This window comes from Camelus bactrianus, chromosome 8 (assembly GCF_048773025.1).
Source record: "Camelus bactrianus isolate YW-2024 breed Bactrian camel chromosome 8, ASM4877302v1, whole genome shotgun sequence".
Taxonomy (NCBI): domain Eukaryota; kingdom Metazoa; phylum Chordata; class Mammalia; order Artiodactyla; family Camelidae; genus Camelus; species Camelus bactrianus.
The window spans coordinates 45,455,422-45,472,257 of NC_133546.1; the positions used below are offsets into that span (position 1 = coordinate 45,455,422).

At 33.9% G+C, this 16,836-nt stretch overlaps 1 protein-coding gene across 8 annotated transcripts in view; it reads right to left on the reverse strand.

The window, feature by feature from the left end:
- Positions 1-16,836, reverse strand: part of AFG1L (AFG1 like ATPase) — a 202,560-nt gene that overhangs the window by 119,649 nt on the left and 66,075 nt on the right. For 7 of the 8 annotated variants that reach the window (XM_074368540.1, XM_010965390.3, XM_010965389.3 and 4 more), the window contains 3 exons: positions 13,208-13,309; positions 12,157-12,287; positions 3,527-3,626 (listed from right to left, as the gene is read on the reverse strand). In XM_074368540.1, the coding sequence (XP_074224641.1) occupies positions 3,527-3,626; positions 12,157-12,287; positions 13,208-13,309 (333 nt within the window). The remainder of the gene's footprint in view (positions 1-3,526; positions 3,627-12,156; positions 12,288-13,207; positions 13,310-16,836) is intronic. The other variant, XM_074368543.1, reaches the window with a different exon arrangement.

The following is a 16,836-nucleotide window of genomic DNA, read 5'->3' on the forward strand; positions in this document are numbered from 1 at the left end:
CTCTCAGAATAAAATCATACTGCTTTATAAGTTCCCAGCTCTCACTTCTTCAGATTCATCTTATACCTCACTGCATTCTACTTCCCCTCATTCACTGCACTCCAGCCACACTGGCTACCTTTCAATTCCTAAAATGGGCCACTCTCTCCAACCACTGGACTTCTGCCAGGAAGGTTCTTCTCTCACTTCTTGTAATACTCTGAGAATAAGTATATGCTATTTTTAAAATGATAATAACTACCTGGGGGCTGTAGATTTAAAGCTGTGACCTGAAGAAAAAGCTGAATGCATCTTGATGACTGGAAAAGAGGATACAGTGTATCTGGGACAGGGTAGACAAAGATTAGTGATGACCAACAAGGAGAAAAGATAAAGGATAATCTGTCAAAATAGTCACAAAAACCTATGTCACAGCCCCTGTTCTGCCACTCACTATCCATGTGACTTATTTTTAATTTATACACAGGAAAATTAACTTTTTTGTTGTCCAGTTCTATGAGTTTTAACACATGTAACCACTACTGGAATCAGGATACAAAACAGTTTCAAACCTCCCCTTAAAACTCTCTCATGTTGGCCCTTTGTAGTCAAATACCTCCCTACTCCAGCCCCGGCAACCACTGACCCATTCTTTGTCCTATACGTTTACCTTTTCATACTTAATCTCTCTGAGTCTTATTTCTTCATCCATGAAATTATATACAAAAAATTATATACACTTGTGTGTTACACACATACACAACATCAGGAGATGGCATATATACATACCATCTTCTTTATATTAAAATATTAAGTTACCTATGATGATTAGTTGTTGGCTATTGCTAAGAAACCTGGTGTATGATAAGCATCCTGTCTAGGTTCACATTTAGAAAAAGCTTTCTTTAAATTTGAGGCCAATGCCGAATTCTTGGAATTCTGTATCTTGGATTTTCAGTCCTCTCCAGAAGGGTGGTTCCACCTCGAATTGCTGTGTGCTACCTTGGTGCGCCTGTAACTCTTCTCATTCCTACAAAGCTATGAGCTCCAAAATGTTCCTTAACCTCTGTTTGCAGTTGTACTTCCCCAGTTCACCATACTGCAGTAGCTTGAGCAGCCAACTGCAATTTTCTTTTCTGCAGTCTTTCCTAGGAGGCCATTCTAAGCTTGTTCTAGCATCTTGCTCTTTATGAACACAGCTTATCACTGAATGTCTAGAGGCAACAGTGAGGATGCCATTAAGTCAACAAGTCAGCTGGAGTAGAGTCAAACCTTATGTCCCTCTCAATGATCTAATATGAAGAAACTCACTACCTTGTCTCATAGGGTGGTTACACTAGTAAATCACCAGAATGCTGTACATAACATTATAAGGATTTTAATAAATGCATCTGAGAAAATTATTTATAATTCTCTTACAGTATACCAGATTAGGAATAACTATAATTGTTTGAATAACTGGATTTAAAAGTATTAATTAACTAATAGATGTCTCCCTAAAATAATGCCTCCAATGGTATAGTATAGGGGTCTAAACTTGGCCCCATTTTGTTTACATATTTTAATTAATGAATGGCTCAAGATATAGAAGCATGATTACTAAGTTTATAAATGTCATAGTAGGAGTAGCTAAAAATAATTTGTTAGCATCATACTTCAAAAAAATCAGCATAAATCAATAATATGGAATAACATAGACAAACTAATAAGCTGAATGTAATAGGAAGAAAAAAATCAACTACACAAATATAGAAAAAGAGAGATCTAGTTTGACAGCAGCTCACATAGTAATAACTGGGTACAAATTCGATGACAAAGCAGCTCACACTATTACATTGCCCTTTTCAGGTTCAATAATGAACTCCATGTTACCAATTCCAATGATCAATTTTCTACCTCATTTTTCACCTCCTAGCAGCACTTAACAAAGGTGATCATCCATCTTTTTTGTATCACTTTCCTTTTCCTTGCTTGATACTCTCTTGGCTCTCCTCCTACTCACTGACTGCTCTTTCAACTTCCTTTAGGACTGATGATTCTCAAATTTATATCTCTAGTACAAACCTTTCAAATGAAATCCAAACTCTTATATGCATCTGCCTCATAATTGTAGAAACCCCTACTTCCACCTTCCTACCCAAATTAGCTTTTCCTGTCATCTTCCCCATCTCAGTAAACAGTAATTTTATCCTTTCAATTGCTAAGATCAAAACCTTTGAGTCTTTGATACCTCTTTTTTTTTTCATACCCCATATTCATTCCATCAGTAAATCCTTTTGACTCTGCCTACAAAATCTGACTACTCTCACTACCCTCAGTGCTCCAGCATCTCCCCTCAGGATTGTTACAATCATCTCCTAAATGTTATCTCTACTTCCAATCTTGAAACCTCATCCCCACAACCTATTCTCAGCACTGCAACCAGAGAGATCCTTTAAAAACATGCATTCATTCAACATTCATTCCAAGGCTATTCACTGAGATCCATCCATATGCAAGGTGCTGTTTTAGGTGCTTAAAATACATGTATCTGTGAACAGAAGAGGCAAAAGTTGCTGCCCTCGTGAAGCTTTTGCATTCTGAAAGAGGACTGACAAGAAACTATAAATATAGTAAATAAGTAAATTATAATGTGGGTCCATAAGTGCTATGGGAAAAAAAATAGAGCAGGTAAGGAGAAGCAGTGCCAGAAAAAAAGAAAGATTTGGGTTATAGATTCAAATAGGGAGGTAAGTCTAGGCTTCATTGGCAAAGTAACACTTGAGCAAAGACCTGAAAAAGGTAAGGACTTAGCCATGTAGGTGTCTGGTGGAACAGCATTCCAGGCACAAAGACATTAACATTAAGAATGCATAAAATATTTTTGGTTCCTTCAACCTTCAACTGACCATATGATGGGCTGAAAGATACAAGATTTTAAACTTTTTTTATCTATATAATCTTACGGGGTTTTTTACATTTTTGGTTTTTTGGGGGGAGGTAATTAGGTTTTATTTATCTTTGATGGAGGTACTGGGGATTGAACCCACGACACTATGCATGTTCGCATGCACTCTACCATTGAGCTATATCCTCCCCATTATATAATCTTGTATTTTAATTCTTAAATAACGCTCTCATAAGCCACAAGTGCTTTTTTAGAAATGATAACTTAAATGAAGTATCAGAAACTACTTATGCAGGCAAGCTTTAAGTCTTTTTCCAAGATTCAATTAGGAGTTTTGTCTTTCTTTTCACTGAGTTTTTTTTAAGGCTCATAAAAACGTGTTAGAAAGGCCTGTATTTTTTGATATGTACATATGACATATCAAATACTCAGACAAAAACAGCAAGTGCATCGAACACGGAAGGATCACCTGGATTGAGCTAGCTAAAGATACAAACATTTTTCAAATACTGAGTTTTCAGATTAAGTTAGTTATAAAACTAATGATAAGCAAAGTCATCATATTTATTAGCACAATAAAATGAGTACAAAATTGTGGATTTTTAAAAGCTTGTTAGTTTCCACCTAATTGGATGTGACTAGCACAATGTTTGTTTTTACCTTCCGGTGGCCTGTTGGATGTTGCCACAACGACGACCCCATTTTTGAACAGATTTTCAAAAAGCTGTTTCAGAATCATGGCATCAGCAATGTCAGTGACCTATGGACAGCAACACATTTGTTTTATTTTAATTTCACTTGTGCTCTAACAAATTTGCTAATGGCTCATCTTTTCAAAAAAAAAAAAGATGGAAGTGAATTCCAAGAGAAAAATTCTAATTATCATAATGAAGAAAAGAGTAGATAATTAAATGCATGAAAGACTGTATAGTAGTCTTTTAAATTTGACTCTTCTTTTTCTCAAGCCTATCATTTCTACACAAATTATCAAATGATTCTATGTTAACTTCTTTTATAGAACTACAGGTGGAAAGCATAGATAATTGTCCTAAACATTTAGGATGTCTAATTAATTAGAACATGATCAACTCCCCCCTCCTACTTCTATCACAGCCACCCTCCCCCCGCAAAAAGAGGAGCAAGAGAAAAAAAGAGTAAAAAACACATACACAGGCTGTTTGAGATTTCTAATACCTTTTTGGCAAAGGTCTCTGAAAAGGTGACTTTAAATTGTAATGGGACTTTAGAAATAAGGACAAGTAGCCAGTGAGACATAATCAGCTGCTGTTGAAAATAGAATGATATGACATAGATACTATTGTGCAATTGTTGCACAAAACAATTCAACAGATGGCCCATCACAAAAATAAGCAATTTCATTGTTCTTTTTAAGTGCCTTCTATTACTGTCCATGAATAATCAAAAGGCACTGCAGTCACTTCCAGCACAGCCAGCCTCTGCTAACCTTCGCAAACACAAATATTCCTTCTACCAAAAAGAAGAGAAAAAACCTTACAAGAATGGTTAACACAGTGATTTTTAAAAAATCACTTCTGACAAAACCAGAAATGCATAATACAGATAAAACTATTCCATCTAATTTACAAAAATACATATAACTATTAATCTTTTCTAAAATTATTTTTAAAAATCCACAATTTACAAGCAAGCTTAATGATAACTTTAAAAAAAAAAAACCTTTAAAAAATCACAAATACAAAAATTAAGGATGGAAGGAAGTTGACTTCAAAAATTAATGTATAGTGAAGGCTGATAGAAATCACTGCACCTTACCCTATGAATATAACAACATGGATTTGGGATGCTCCCAATGTAAGAATGTTTTGATTTTTGTTTAATAGCACATTTTCAACAATCTCAAAAAAGCTTATTTTATACTTACAAAATATATCACATAATATATATCACATTGTTATTTTTAAATCATGTTAAAGTAGATAGAAACTAGTGGAATTTTTTCAAATTAGATCAAAATATTAAAAGTTACCAACTAACTACAATAACCTCGGTGACACACAAGTCTAAATCACTTTTCTCGTTCAGCTAATATCTTACTCAAAAGTTTACTTACTTCCTTCCCATATGAACAAAACCAAACCAAACCAAATCAGGATATGGGGATGTACAGATCTTTTTTTTGCTGTTTCAGGCTATATCTTCAAAACATTAACTAAAAAACTACTTAAGATTTCATAAATTAAAAAGACTTCAAATTTACAAAGTGGCAATTAAAATGAAAAGGAAAGTAGTACTGATATTATTTAATTTGGAGCTTAGGATCATTGTCAAATTTTGCTTCCGCCAAAACATTCACAGAAAAGGCCCTTTTCAAATGCTTAAACGCCAGTGGCATTTCTGATGAGAGGACAGAACAAGCTTGTAAATTTTGTAAGCAACAGCATTTTTAAATTGGATTCCCATACACTGACTTTTAAAAAGAATGATATCAATTAAAATTACCCAATTTTAGAGAATAAAAATAATCATCTGACTTATCTCACTGATGTTCTTGAAAAAAATAAAAATAGCTTCAGTGCCCTGAGACTCAGAAAACTGAAGGGACATTTAGCCTATAACACAGTGCAAAGGTTTAAACAGAAAGTTGAAGAAAGCAAAAAAATAAAGACTTGTGATTGAATTATAATTTGTTGTTTTCGTATTACAGAATGTTTTTGCCCTGGCAGAGTAAATTAACTTGGAGAAGCTATGGCTAATTAATAAAGCAGGAGTCATTTGGTGTAGATGGGTGCCAATGTATACTCTTTTGATCTCGCCCCCGCACTTGTTCAGCTTTGCAGGGGAACAGCAATTTTACAGTATAAGTGAACAGAAGACAATTGGCCACACATTCTTGAAGAGCGAGCTTTTTCAGCACCCAGCATTTCATTACCACCAGGAACAAAGGAGAAGGCTACAGATTACTACCAAGGGTAGTCTGCTAATACAGAGATTGGAGACATTTCATTAGCATTAAAGAGACAAGATTTTTTACGACCTAGAGTTGCTTTCCATTATGACTCACTTAAGTAAGAAAAGAAAAAAAAAATCTAATGGTTAATTTACATGTGTAAGTGCTTGAGTCTCAGTCATCCACTGATTGGTACAGTGTCATGTAATGAGTGACAAACATAAGCATGCATTATCAGTAATTAGTATTAGCACAAAAATAAGCGTCTAGTTTTTATTAGCAGTTTTTAATAGCTTTCTTGTTTTATAAAAACGGTCAAAACTATTTTTCAAATGATATCGATAGCTTATAGAGAAGAATTTTGCATGATATTCTGATCAGACTTTTTTTTTTTTTGAACCGTATTTCTTTTTTTTTTTGAACCGTATTAGTGAAACATCTATCCAGTGTCCCTAAAAAAAGACAGGAAGAAATAACACTTTAAAAAAATTCAGTTTCCTTCAGTATTCTGGTATCTTCAGAATCATAAACGGTTTAATAATAATACAAATATTCAACGAGAATATAATGAAGACTCTAAAGAAAATTTTAAGGAAAACTTACTCTTTTACTTAAGCAATTAAAACACATAAAAACATCCTACTTAGACAAATTTCTCAAATGAGAAAAGAATTGTGTATCTGATACCGCAGGTAAAACTGGAATGCTACACTTAGTAATGATGGCCAAGCTAATGAGGAATATATTCTGCAAATGTATTCTGAATGCTACCAAAACATAATCTTCAAAATGTCCTAAACTCAAGAGCACAAAAAAGAATGTATTCTTATTTTTAAGCAGCAATAATTCTCATTCATCTCCCTAGTGAAATAAATATTATATTAACACCATCTAAAGGCCAATAATTACTTAAAAATCAAGACCACTAACAGGAGTCAATTTTAAAAGTGCAATGATTGTAGTTATACTGTTGTTAAGATTAAAATGCCTAAAAAACTCTTTTCTAGTAAATCAGCAATGTATTGTACTAGGCTTAATAGGCTTAAGGTTAATTTTTAGGTTCTATCATTAAAACATCTACTAAAAGCCCAACCAGATCTGTATATTTAAACACATAATAAAAGATATATATCAAGGAGAACATATAACATAGCTGTTCCTACTAGCAAATAAGAGCACTGATGATGGATTCAAACTGTTACCAGCTGGGTGACCTTGGACAAGTTACTTAACCTCTCGGACCCTTAATTTCCTCATCAATGTAATGAAGGCAGTAATAATATCTACCTTACAAAATTGTTATGATACATATAGTAAAGCCTCTAGAAATGTTAATTATGACTGTTACCTATATACGTAGCTAGTATAATTCCATTACTTATGTATAGCTGTACAGAATTTTAGCTGTAGATGGAATGATACATAGCACAGTACAGTTGTTAAGAACATAGGCACATAGCACTCAGTAAATAGTAGGTAATATTATTACAGAATATACTAATAGATAGAATACAAGCATTCCAACAAATAAATGGGCATTGACTCAAACAGCTCATAAAAGATGGATTTTAACAGTAAGTAAACATATATGGAAATAATTAAACCATATTACTACTTAAAGGAATAAACATTAAAACAATAGATACCATTTTTCATCTATTAAATTAGACAAAAATGTTAAGATAACTCAGAATGTTGATGGGAAAAATGTAGGTTGTTATTATACACAGGGAAATGGGACTTAGTTTGGGGCTACTTCAATAGCTATTATTTGGTACATGGATTTATTCATTCACTCCTTCATTCACTATTATTGTTCATTCATTCATTCTCAAGCACTGTTCTAGACATTTGAGATACATCAATTAGCAAAACAAAGATTCCTGCCTTCAAGTTTACATCTCTGTAGAGGAATAAAAATATATATAATAAATAATAAACATAATAAGTAAATATTTATGAGGGTAATATATGTTATGAAAAAAGGAGGGTAGGGTCATTAGAAGTGTGGGGGTCATGGCAAATTGCAATTTTAAACAGGGTATAGTGATAGGCCTTGTTAGGGAGGTAACTGAGCAAAGATCTGAAGAAGTGAGAGGGTTATTCTGATGGGTATGTTGGGGAGGCTAATCCATGTACAAAAAGCATCCCCGTGCAGAGCCTCAGCTTGTTTGTTCTAAATTGTATGGATGTTGGGGGTCAGAGTGCTGGTGCAGCAATATTCAGGGGTATCTTTCTACCCTCTTGAATTTTAGAAAAAGGGAGACAAGCAGATATCTGGATTTTCAATAATCCAGTTTTGGTGTGCTGGAGGAACTTCGCCAAGACCAGTAGAAGATAGTCTAGGATACTGAAACTAGGAAATCCAAGCTCTGCTCAGTGATCATCTCTGTTAAGGGACACACTGTTGACCTTATATTCTCATGCTGCCTGGCTCTTCTCAACAAGGGGTATATGCAAATATTGGCTTTTTCTTGTATGCAGTAGTAAGCTCCAAGGTTCAAGTTTGGAAATGCCAAGGAAACAAAGAGCAAGACTATTAACATTTTTCATTCTAGGACATTCAGGTCAACTTTGCTCAAGGGAAAAGGGTCTCTAGTGTTGTCAAATCTAACATACTAGAATGCTGTACTGAAATTTGCAATCAAATAAGAGCAATCAATTTGGTTTTCAGTCTTTGTTTTGTTGTCTCTGTGCATATTTTCTTCAGAGCCCTGGTGAGAAGCATTTGGTATAACATTCACTATTTACTATGGTTCCCTAATCTATGAAGAAAATAGGATTGGAAACAGTAGGGAGCATTGAGTGAATCTGAAAGTATAGGAGATAAGGTCAGAGAGGGGGGTGGGGGGGCTTGAGCAAGAGGAATGACACCATCTATACAGCATAATATTTCCTACCTTAGAGTTTAAGCCCTTTTAAGTTGAGTTTTCTGTTATCTGCAGCCAAAAGCATTCTAGTAAATACCTCATCTCTTTGCTTTTCTTGGACTTTGGTTCAACAATCACGTAATTCTCCTTCCATTGGTAGTAACAGATTTTTATTAAGGAAGGTAACATTTCCTCACAGTATTTCTGTTGGTGCTATCTTTTCTATATGATAGGGAAATCCTCTTGCCACAGAAGCCAGAAGCAAAACATGAATTGAATAGTTCCATTCTCATCAACACTGTTTGCAAGAAGCAGGTACAAAAGATTTAGCTAAAGAAAAGGGGTTTATACTTGAGACTTTAGCTTGGGAAGGGCACTGAGAGCACCTCCTGGGAACTGGAGCTGGAGATTGGCCTGGGATTACATGTAGCTCCAGGGTTAGCTCAGTAGCTGCCTAGAGAGCACCCTAGTACCCCTCCCCTTAATGTGAATCAGCTACTTCCTATGTCTGTCTGTTCCTGTCTCATTACTAAGTGGGAACTTCTCTCCATACCTTTTAGTTCAAATACATGATAAAGAGTATAAGATTGGCTCAATCCCCAGGCCACACCACACAAGGCTAAGGTTGTTGACAAGCTTGTAAACTAGCTACTCACAGATCAGATGTCTAGACATGGTCCATTTGACTGTGGGACAGATAGGGTCCTGGGGTATGGAATAAGGCTCTTTAAGACTACTGGGATAAATGAGTAAATGGATGAATGAACATCAAACCAACTCTGGATAAGGCAGGCAATGACAGCTCCATCACATCCACTTTCTCTTCATTAGCAAGCAACGTTTTATAAGTAAGTGGCCTGCCTCCCTTTTGATCTCCCTTATACATCCTTAATATGTAATGTGAAAAATCCTTTTTGTTGCCTGCATTTCTTTTGCAAGACTTCACTCATCTGGAACATGAGTATCCTGATAGATGGGTGCTTTTGTTTCCTTCTTCCCAACCATATATTTGATCTTCTGAAATCTGAACTCAGTGGAGAGTGCCCAGAGCAACCAGACAGGTTCCTGTTAGGACCTATCAGGGAGGCATTATGACTTTCACGGGCCCTTTTACTTTCATGAGCCCTTTCTTCAATTAAAAAATAAGTGTATTTAAATATATATGTACATAAATATACATATATATAAAAGTTATATTTTATAACTGTTGGTATAAGTCAAATACAGTACAGAGGCAGACAGATACAGACTGGATTCATTACTTACATATTCATTTATTTCTTCAAATTTTAAAAGAAATTAAATTATTTTCATGAGACCCAAAAAGTATCATTGACCCTCAGTATTGTGCCTGTCAAGCCTAATTTGGCCCTATTTGTCATAAATATTCTCAGGACCTCCTTTGCACAACCAGATTTTTATCTTTTCCTAACCTTCTTAAACAATCTTGCCAATGATCCTTACGTCATAAAAACATGCCAATCATTTCGCTGAATGTTTTAAAATTTATATTTTTTAAGTTACAGGTAATGATTTTTACACGGTACCTAGGAAATTCTGATGCCTTTATATTCCTCATATATATTATGGAGATATAATAACCATCTTACAGAATTAAATGAAGTAAGGATATAAAAACACTTTTTAAATCATAAATTATTTTACAAAGGTTAGGTATTAATATATTTCTAACAATCTTCATTTCAATACCTTAATCAAAAATTTAACTGTCAACTCAATTTTATTTAGAGATATTTTGGTTAAGAGAATCATAATGAGAAACCGAGAGAGATAGTCTTTACTGATTCATCACTGACTTGTCGTTGAAAGCCACATAACTGTTAACTCAGCACTATTTTTAGAACTAAATGAGGCCTTTCTCTTTCTGCAATACATTGGTGTGCTTAGCGTACCTCTTTAGAGCAGCAGAGGAACATCTCTTTTCCATAAGCCTTTCTCGTGAAGACCTTTGTAGTTCTACAATACAAATGGTGAATGCCACACTATCTGAATACGACTGAAGGGAACAGGAAGTAAAAATTCCTCTTCCCCAGGTGGTTCACTGTAACACCATTCCTCGTGAAAAGTCTCCTTTCTCCTGTATCATAAACTGAGACTTGTTAGCTATATGTATTGAGTTGCTAGAGGAGACCTGCCATGCCTCATTTAGAACAAAGGCACATCATCTTTTCACTAACCCAGGTTTTTAGGTACAGAAGAACAAGAAATAACTCACTACCAATTTAAATGTATAATTTCAGAGAATCTTACAACTGGAAGAAACTTTAAAATTCAATTAGGGGAATTTCCTCACTTCATCACAAATATGTTGTGAGGCTTAAATGAGATGTGCGACTCACCCTGGGCCTACCTTAGTCTCCTCTTAATAGTTCTCTGGGTCTTTATTCTAGGTAATCAGACACAGGAGTTTCTGCACTCAGCTCCAGAAATATTTTTCAAAAGTTTTAGGTGTGAAGTTCTATTTTTAAGCTTATATTCAGTACTTGTAGATTTTTCTATTTTCATTCCAATAATCAATTGTACTTATGACAAGCATTAAAGAAAAACCAACTATTACATTTCAGAGCTACCAAAAAAAGCAGTCAAATAAAGAGGAAGTAATTCTTAATCTAGAGTATCTTCTATCATCATCATTATTATTACTATTATTTTTATTATAACACTGGGCATTACACAGGATACAGAAGAAGCATAAGACATGGTATTTACCTTCATTCCCTATTTGCTCTCATAAGAAATAAATACTACCAATGAATATATGTATGTTCATGTATAACTGAAAAATTGTGCTCTACACTGGAATTTGACACATTGTAAAATGAACATAACTCAAAAAATGTTAAGAAAGAAAGAAAGAAAGAAAGAAAGAAAGAAAGAAAGAAAGAAAGAAAGAAAGAAAGAAAGAAAGACAGACTACCAATATAAATGCACAATTTCAGAGAATCCTAAAACTAGAAGAAACTTTAAAAGTTCAACTAGAGCAATTCTCTCCCTTTATCACAGGTAAGTTGTGAAGCATCAGAGATGTGTGAATCACTGGTTCTTTAGTAACACTTAAAAAACCCTCAAACATCTTTAAAGACATTATTTTATAATCATTATATTATCTCCATTATGGTGTAGAGGAAATGTGAATCCACTGACTAGAATACAGGAATAAGAAAACCTTTCCTATAAAAGGCTAAATGGTTAATGTTTTAGCCTTTGCAAGCCACATATGGTATTTGTTGCCTTTTCTTTCTCTTTACCCTTTAAAAATACAAAAATCTTTCTTTTCTCACTGGCCATACAAAAGCAGATGGGCCAGATTTGTCCTGTGCAAGCAGGTTTGCCTAGACTGGAAAATAAAATTAAAGACATAAGAGATAATGTGTCAAATCAATTCATAAAACAATGATAAAATCAGGAACAGAATTTAAATCTTCATACTTCATTCAGTATACTATTTTACATCTATATAACATCTCTACCTGAAATTCATCGAAACATAAGAGACATGCTTCTTCACTGATTTCTTCAGCTATGGGAGCTACTGGATCATATGATTTAGCCATGAATCCTGGTTTCCTTCTTGGCAAACTCTGTTTAAGGCGGTGTATTCCTTAAGTGGATGAAATTAAACACAAATCAAATATTGTATTAATAGTACATTTTAGAAAACCATAACACATTTTAAAATCTCTAAATGAAACATTAGTGTAACACAAAAGTGAAGTTTAAATTCCACATACAATCAAATATGATTATTGAAGTTGGTTGCATTTTCTTTACCTCAAAATAAGTTGTTCACATATGATTATATTCCCATGGTGTAAGGACACTTTGTGGTCATTCCATTTCCACTCTTCAGTCACTTCAGAGATGACAAAGTAATAGACAGCTGACTAGATGGTGACTAGATGGCTTGACAGATCAATCTTAGGCCTGAGGATTTCAGGGATGTGGGCACAGGAGATGATTCTGCCCTGTGTCTAGCATGTCTAATCAGAATATTCCCTTCTTTCTAGCCATTCTTACTTCATTCACTATATGTGTACTAAATGCTTAAAGTATTTGAAGAAAAACACAACTTTCTTGCCCTGAAGAGGTTACAGTACAGGTGGTAAACAAATAATGCAAAGACAAAATAACATAAGAGCACTGACAAAGCAATAAAGCATACATACAAGGACAAACTGAATGGCTCCATGCAAGGTGGCACAGAAGAAAGGACCTAAGTAAGAAGAGCTTCATGAAAAAGTGAGGCTTTAACATTTCTCACTGACCCTTACTAGAAAGAGAAAATGCCTGACCTTCGTAGAGTAACCTCTGTTCTCTTATTTGGAAGTATTGAATTTGTCTCTAGGACCAACTCTGGACACAATACTAATTGTTTCAATACAGCACAAAATGAAACAAAATAAAATCTTACTCTTAGCAAAAATCTAATTTTTAAAAAGACTGGAAGATTAGGAACTTTATAAGATGAAGAAAATTACTTTGTAGTGTTTACAAATCACTTCTTTTAGATCATTAACTTACTTTCGTGAACATCTAGCATGAAACCATGAAAATGAACCCGTTTTTTCCTCTTTATTTCCACATAAGCATAAAACATGTCCATCACCATTGTTTTCCCTGTACCTAAAAAAAAAGGATTATTATTAAACAGTATGTACTGATTGCTCTAATGATTGTTCATTAGCTTTGGGATAATGAAACCACACTTTTCTACTGGAAAACTTAAAACCATGTTACTTTTTTAAAAAGGAGTGTTTATTTTTTGTTAAGCTAACTAACAAATACTCTTTTCTGTTAAAATCCTGTTTTGAGGAAATACAGCATTTATTTAACATTACAGGGACTATTTCCTGCAGAGAACTATATTCATTAACTGGCAAGATTACAGATTATTCATTTTTCCATTTCTCTTACAAAAGGCACCAGTATAAATAAAATAATTAAATAAATATTTATTGGGCCATTATGAAGCATGAGAAGCTGTCGTAGGCACTATGGGAAAATTCAAAAATGATAAATAAAAAAATACAGAATAGCATCTAACATAAATACTGAAAATAAATAACAGATGTAGATTAGAGCTAGAGAATTGTCAATCATCACACATTTTAAAGAGCTGAGAATAGGCTTTCAAAATGAGGCCTACATGCAGAAATCCAGACACAGTTAACCCTTATAATTAAATTATCTAATTTTCAGCACTCTGAAAATTTTAATCACTACGATTGCATTAGTAATCAAAGAGTCAAAAAAAAAAAAAAAGTAATCGAAGAATCAACAGCCTGGGCATTTAACAAGGCACACACAGGAGGCCTATTTCCTCACAGAAAGCCCAGAGCTTTGGGGACACGGGCAGTGGTCAAGTTCGGTTCATACTTAGCATTCCCAGGCAGACAGGCCAGAGGATGCTGGTCCTGTCTCTTATCCCAGCTGCTTCTTCCACCACCACCTCACCACAGTGCTCTTGAGGAGCTGCAATTATTAACATCAAAGTCAGCTCAGGAAACAAGGTTTGAGTCTTAAATCTGTTGAGCTTCCCTCCATTCCATAAGATGACTTTGGGCCCATGCCATTTGAATTGTCAGAAACGTTTTTGTATACGACAATAATACAATTCGCTAGATTTTTAATGAGGAGACCATTTAGATTGAAAAGTAATTTTTTGCAAAAATATTCACTACAAATCTCTTGATATAGTGAGTGGCAGCAAATTTTATATAATTACATTTACACAAAGAAGTAAATTAATAAAGTTTCCAATTCTGCTGCTTGAAGCATAGTATACTTACAGATTCAGAAAAAGTCATGAATTATCTAACCAAAAATGTGAACATGTATTTGAACATAATATTTGTGCTAAGCCCATTTGAAAAATGGGCTTAAAATATAACAAAACTACTATTTTAAAAGTTTCTGAAGATAAAAGCAAAATGAAGAAATCATAAAGGAAAAACTGATAGATTAGACTACATGAAATTCAACCTTCTGAATATCAAAATCACCACAAACAAAATTAATATTCTTATTTATTTAATCAACATATTTTTATTTAATGACCAACATGTGTAAGGCCCTTTTCTAGATGCTTAGGATATGCTAGTGAACAAAACTGACAAAACTTCCTGTCCTCATGGAACTTGGGAGTCTAACCTTACATATCTTTAAGATATAAAGAGCTCTTGGAAACTAAAATAGGCGCCTTTTTTTGCTTTTCTGTCTTAAATCTCTTCTTTTTGAAAACTTCTCTACTGAGTATGATTCTATGAGGGTATCAATCACAGGGTGGGCCAATGAAAATACCCCATTACCCTCTACAATGTGGTTGGCCCTGCAGTGGGCATGTGACCCAATTACGTCAGGATTCCCGAGGGGGAGTTAATATGGATTCTGATCATGAGAATGGCTCCTTCTCCTTTAAAGAAAGCAACCAAAAGATCCTAGGGGCCACTTTTCCTATAACATCAAAAAATTCTGACCAACAATGAAGCCAACAATAAGGAAAGCAGAAGCAAAAGATGAAGGAAAAGAGAAAAAGAGGGAAGGAGAGAAAGAACCCTAAATTGTTATTTAAGCTCACAGATCTACCCAGGACTAAATAAGATCATTACTTGACTTAACCATTAAAACAACCATTAAATTCCACCCCTGGAATTTAGCTAATTCAACTGGCTTTTTTTTTTTTTTCACTGCAACTGAAAGATTACTGAACAATATAGAATTAACAGGGGTGGGGGGAAAGAATGAACAATGTGCAAAGAACATAAGCCCTCAAATGACACAAAAAATATAAATATCCTTAAACATATGTTTTAAAAGTTTAACTCCACCAGAAATAAAAGGACTATGAATTAAAACACCAATGATATATCATTTTATGCTGGCAAGGATGTGGGAAGATAAGTACTCCTGGAAGCCAATTTGGCATTGTCTATCAAAAGGTTTAAAAATACTCAGAACCCAAATTAATACTGTAAGGATATTTATGCTTTCTAAATTATTTCAAAGTTCAGTGGAATCACAATCAAAATTAATTTAGGAATAAGTTGATAACATAATTTGAAAGTCTAGCTCCTGGTAAAAAATAAAATGATATAATAAATGACTATCAATGTGTAACTGGTTAAGTGAATTGTAGAAGTCACATTAGTAACATGAATGACATGGATTAACATGTACTGTATGGCATAATATCTAGGACCTACAATTACCTGAAAAAGGAAAGGTACTTAACATTTGAGTAAAATAAAATAAACACCCACTCTTTAAAAAATTAACCTGAAAAAATATTATGTGAGTAAATAATACCAAAAGAAATGTCAAAAATATTCCCTCTACCCCAAAAAAATAAGTAGCAAGTAAAAAACATTGGGAGAAGCAAGGAGGAAAGGGAGAGACACTACATAATAAAAATGTATCATCTCAACATAATAAAAGCTATTTACAACAAACCCATAGCAAACATAATACTCGATGGTGAACAGCTGAAAGTCTTCCCACTAAATTCAGGAACAAGACAAGGACACTCACTATTGCCTCTTCTATTTAACATAGTAAACATAGTATTAGAAGTCCCAGCCACAGCAATCAGACAAGAAAAAAAAAGATATCCAAATTGGAAGGGAAGAGGTAAAACTGTCACTATTTGTAGATGACATGATATTCTATACAGAGAAACCTAAAACCTAAAGCCTCCACCCCAAAACTATTAGAAGTAAAAACATGAATTCAACAAGGTTGCAGGATACAAGATACAATATACAGAAATTTTTGCATTTCTATATACTAATAATGAAATACCAGAAAGAAAAAGTAAAAAAAAAAAAAATTCTTGCTTAAAGTGACATTAAAAAAAACAATACCTAGGAATAAACTTAACCAAGGAGGAGAAAGACATATACACTGAAAACTATAAAACACTGATGAAGGAAACTAAAGATGATTCAAAGAAATGGAAAGATAGCCTGTCTCTTGGATTGGAGAAATTAATATTATTAAAATAGTCATACTACCCAAAGAAATCTACAGATTTAATACAATTGCTATCAAAATACCTAGGACATTTTTCACAGAACTAGAACAAAAATCTTAAAATTTATATGGAACCACAAAAGACCTCAAATTGCCAAAGCATTACTGAAGAAAAAGAATGA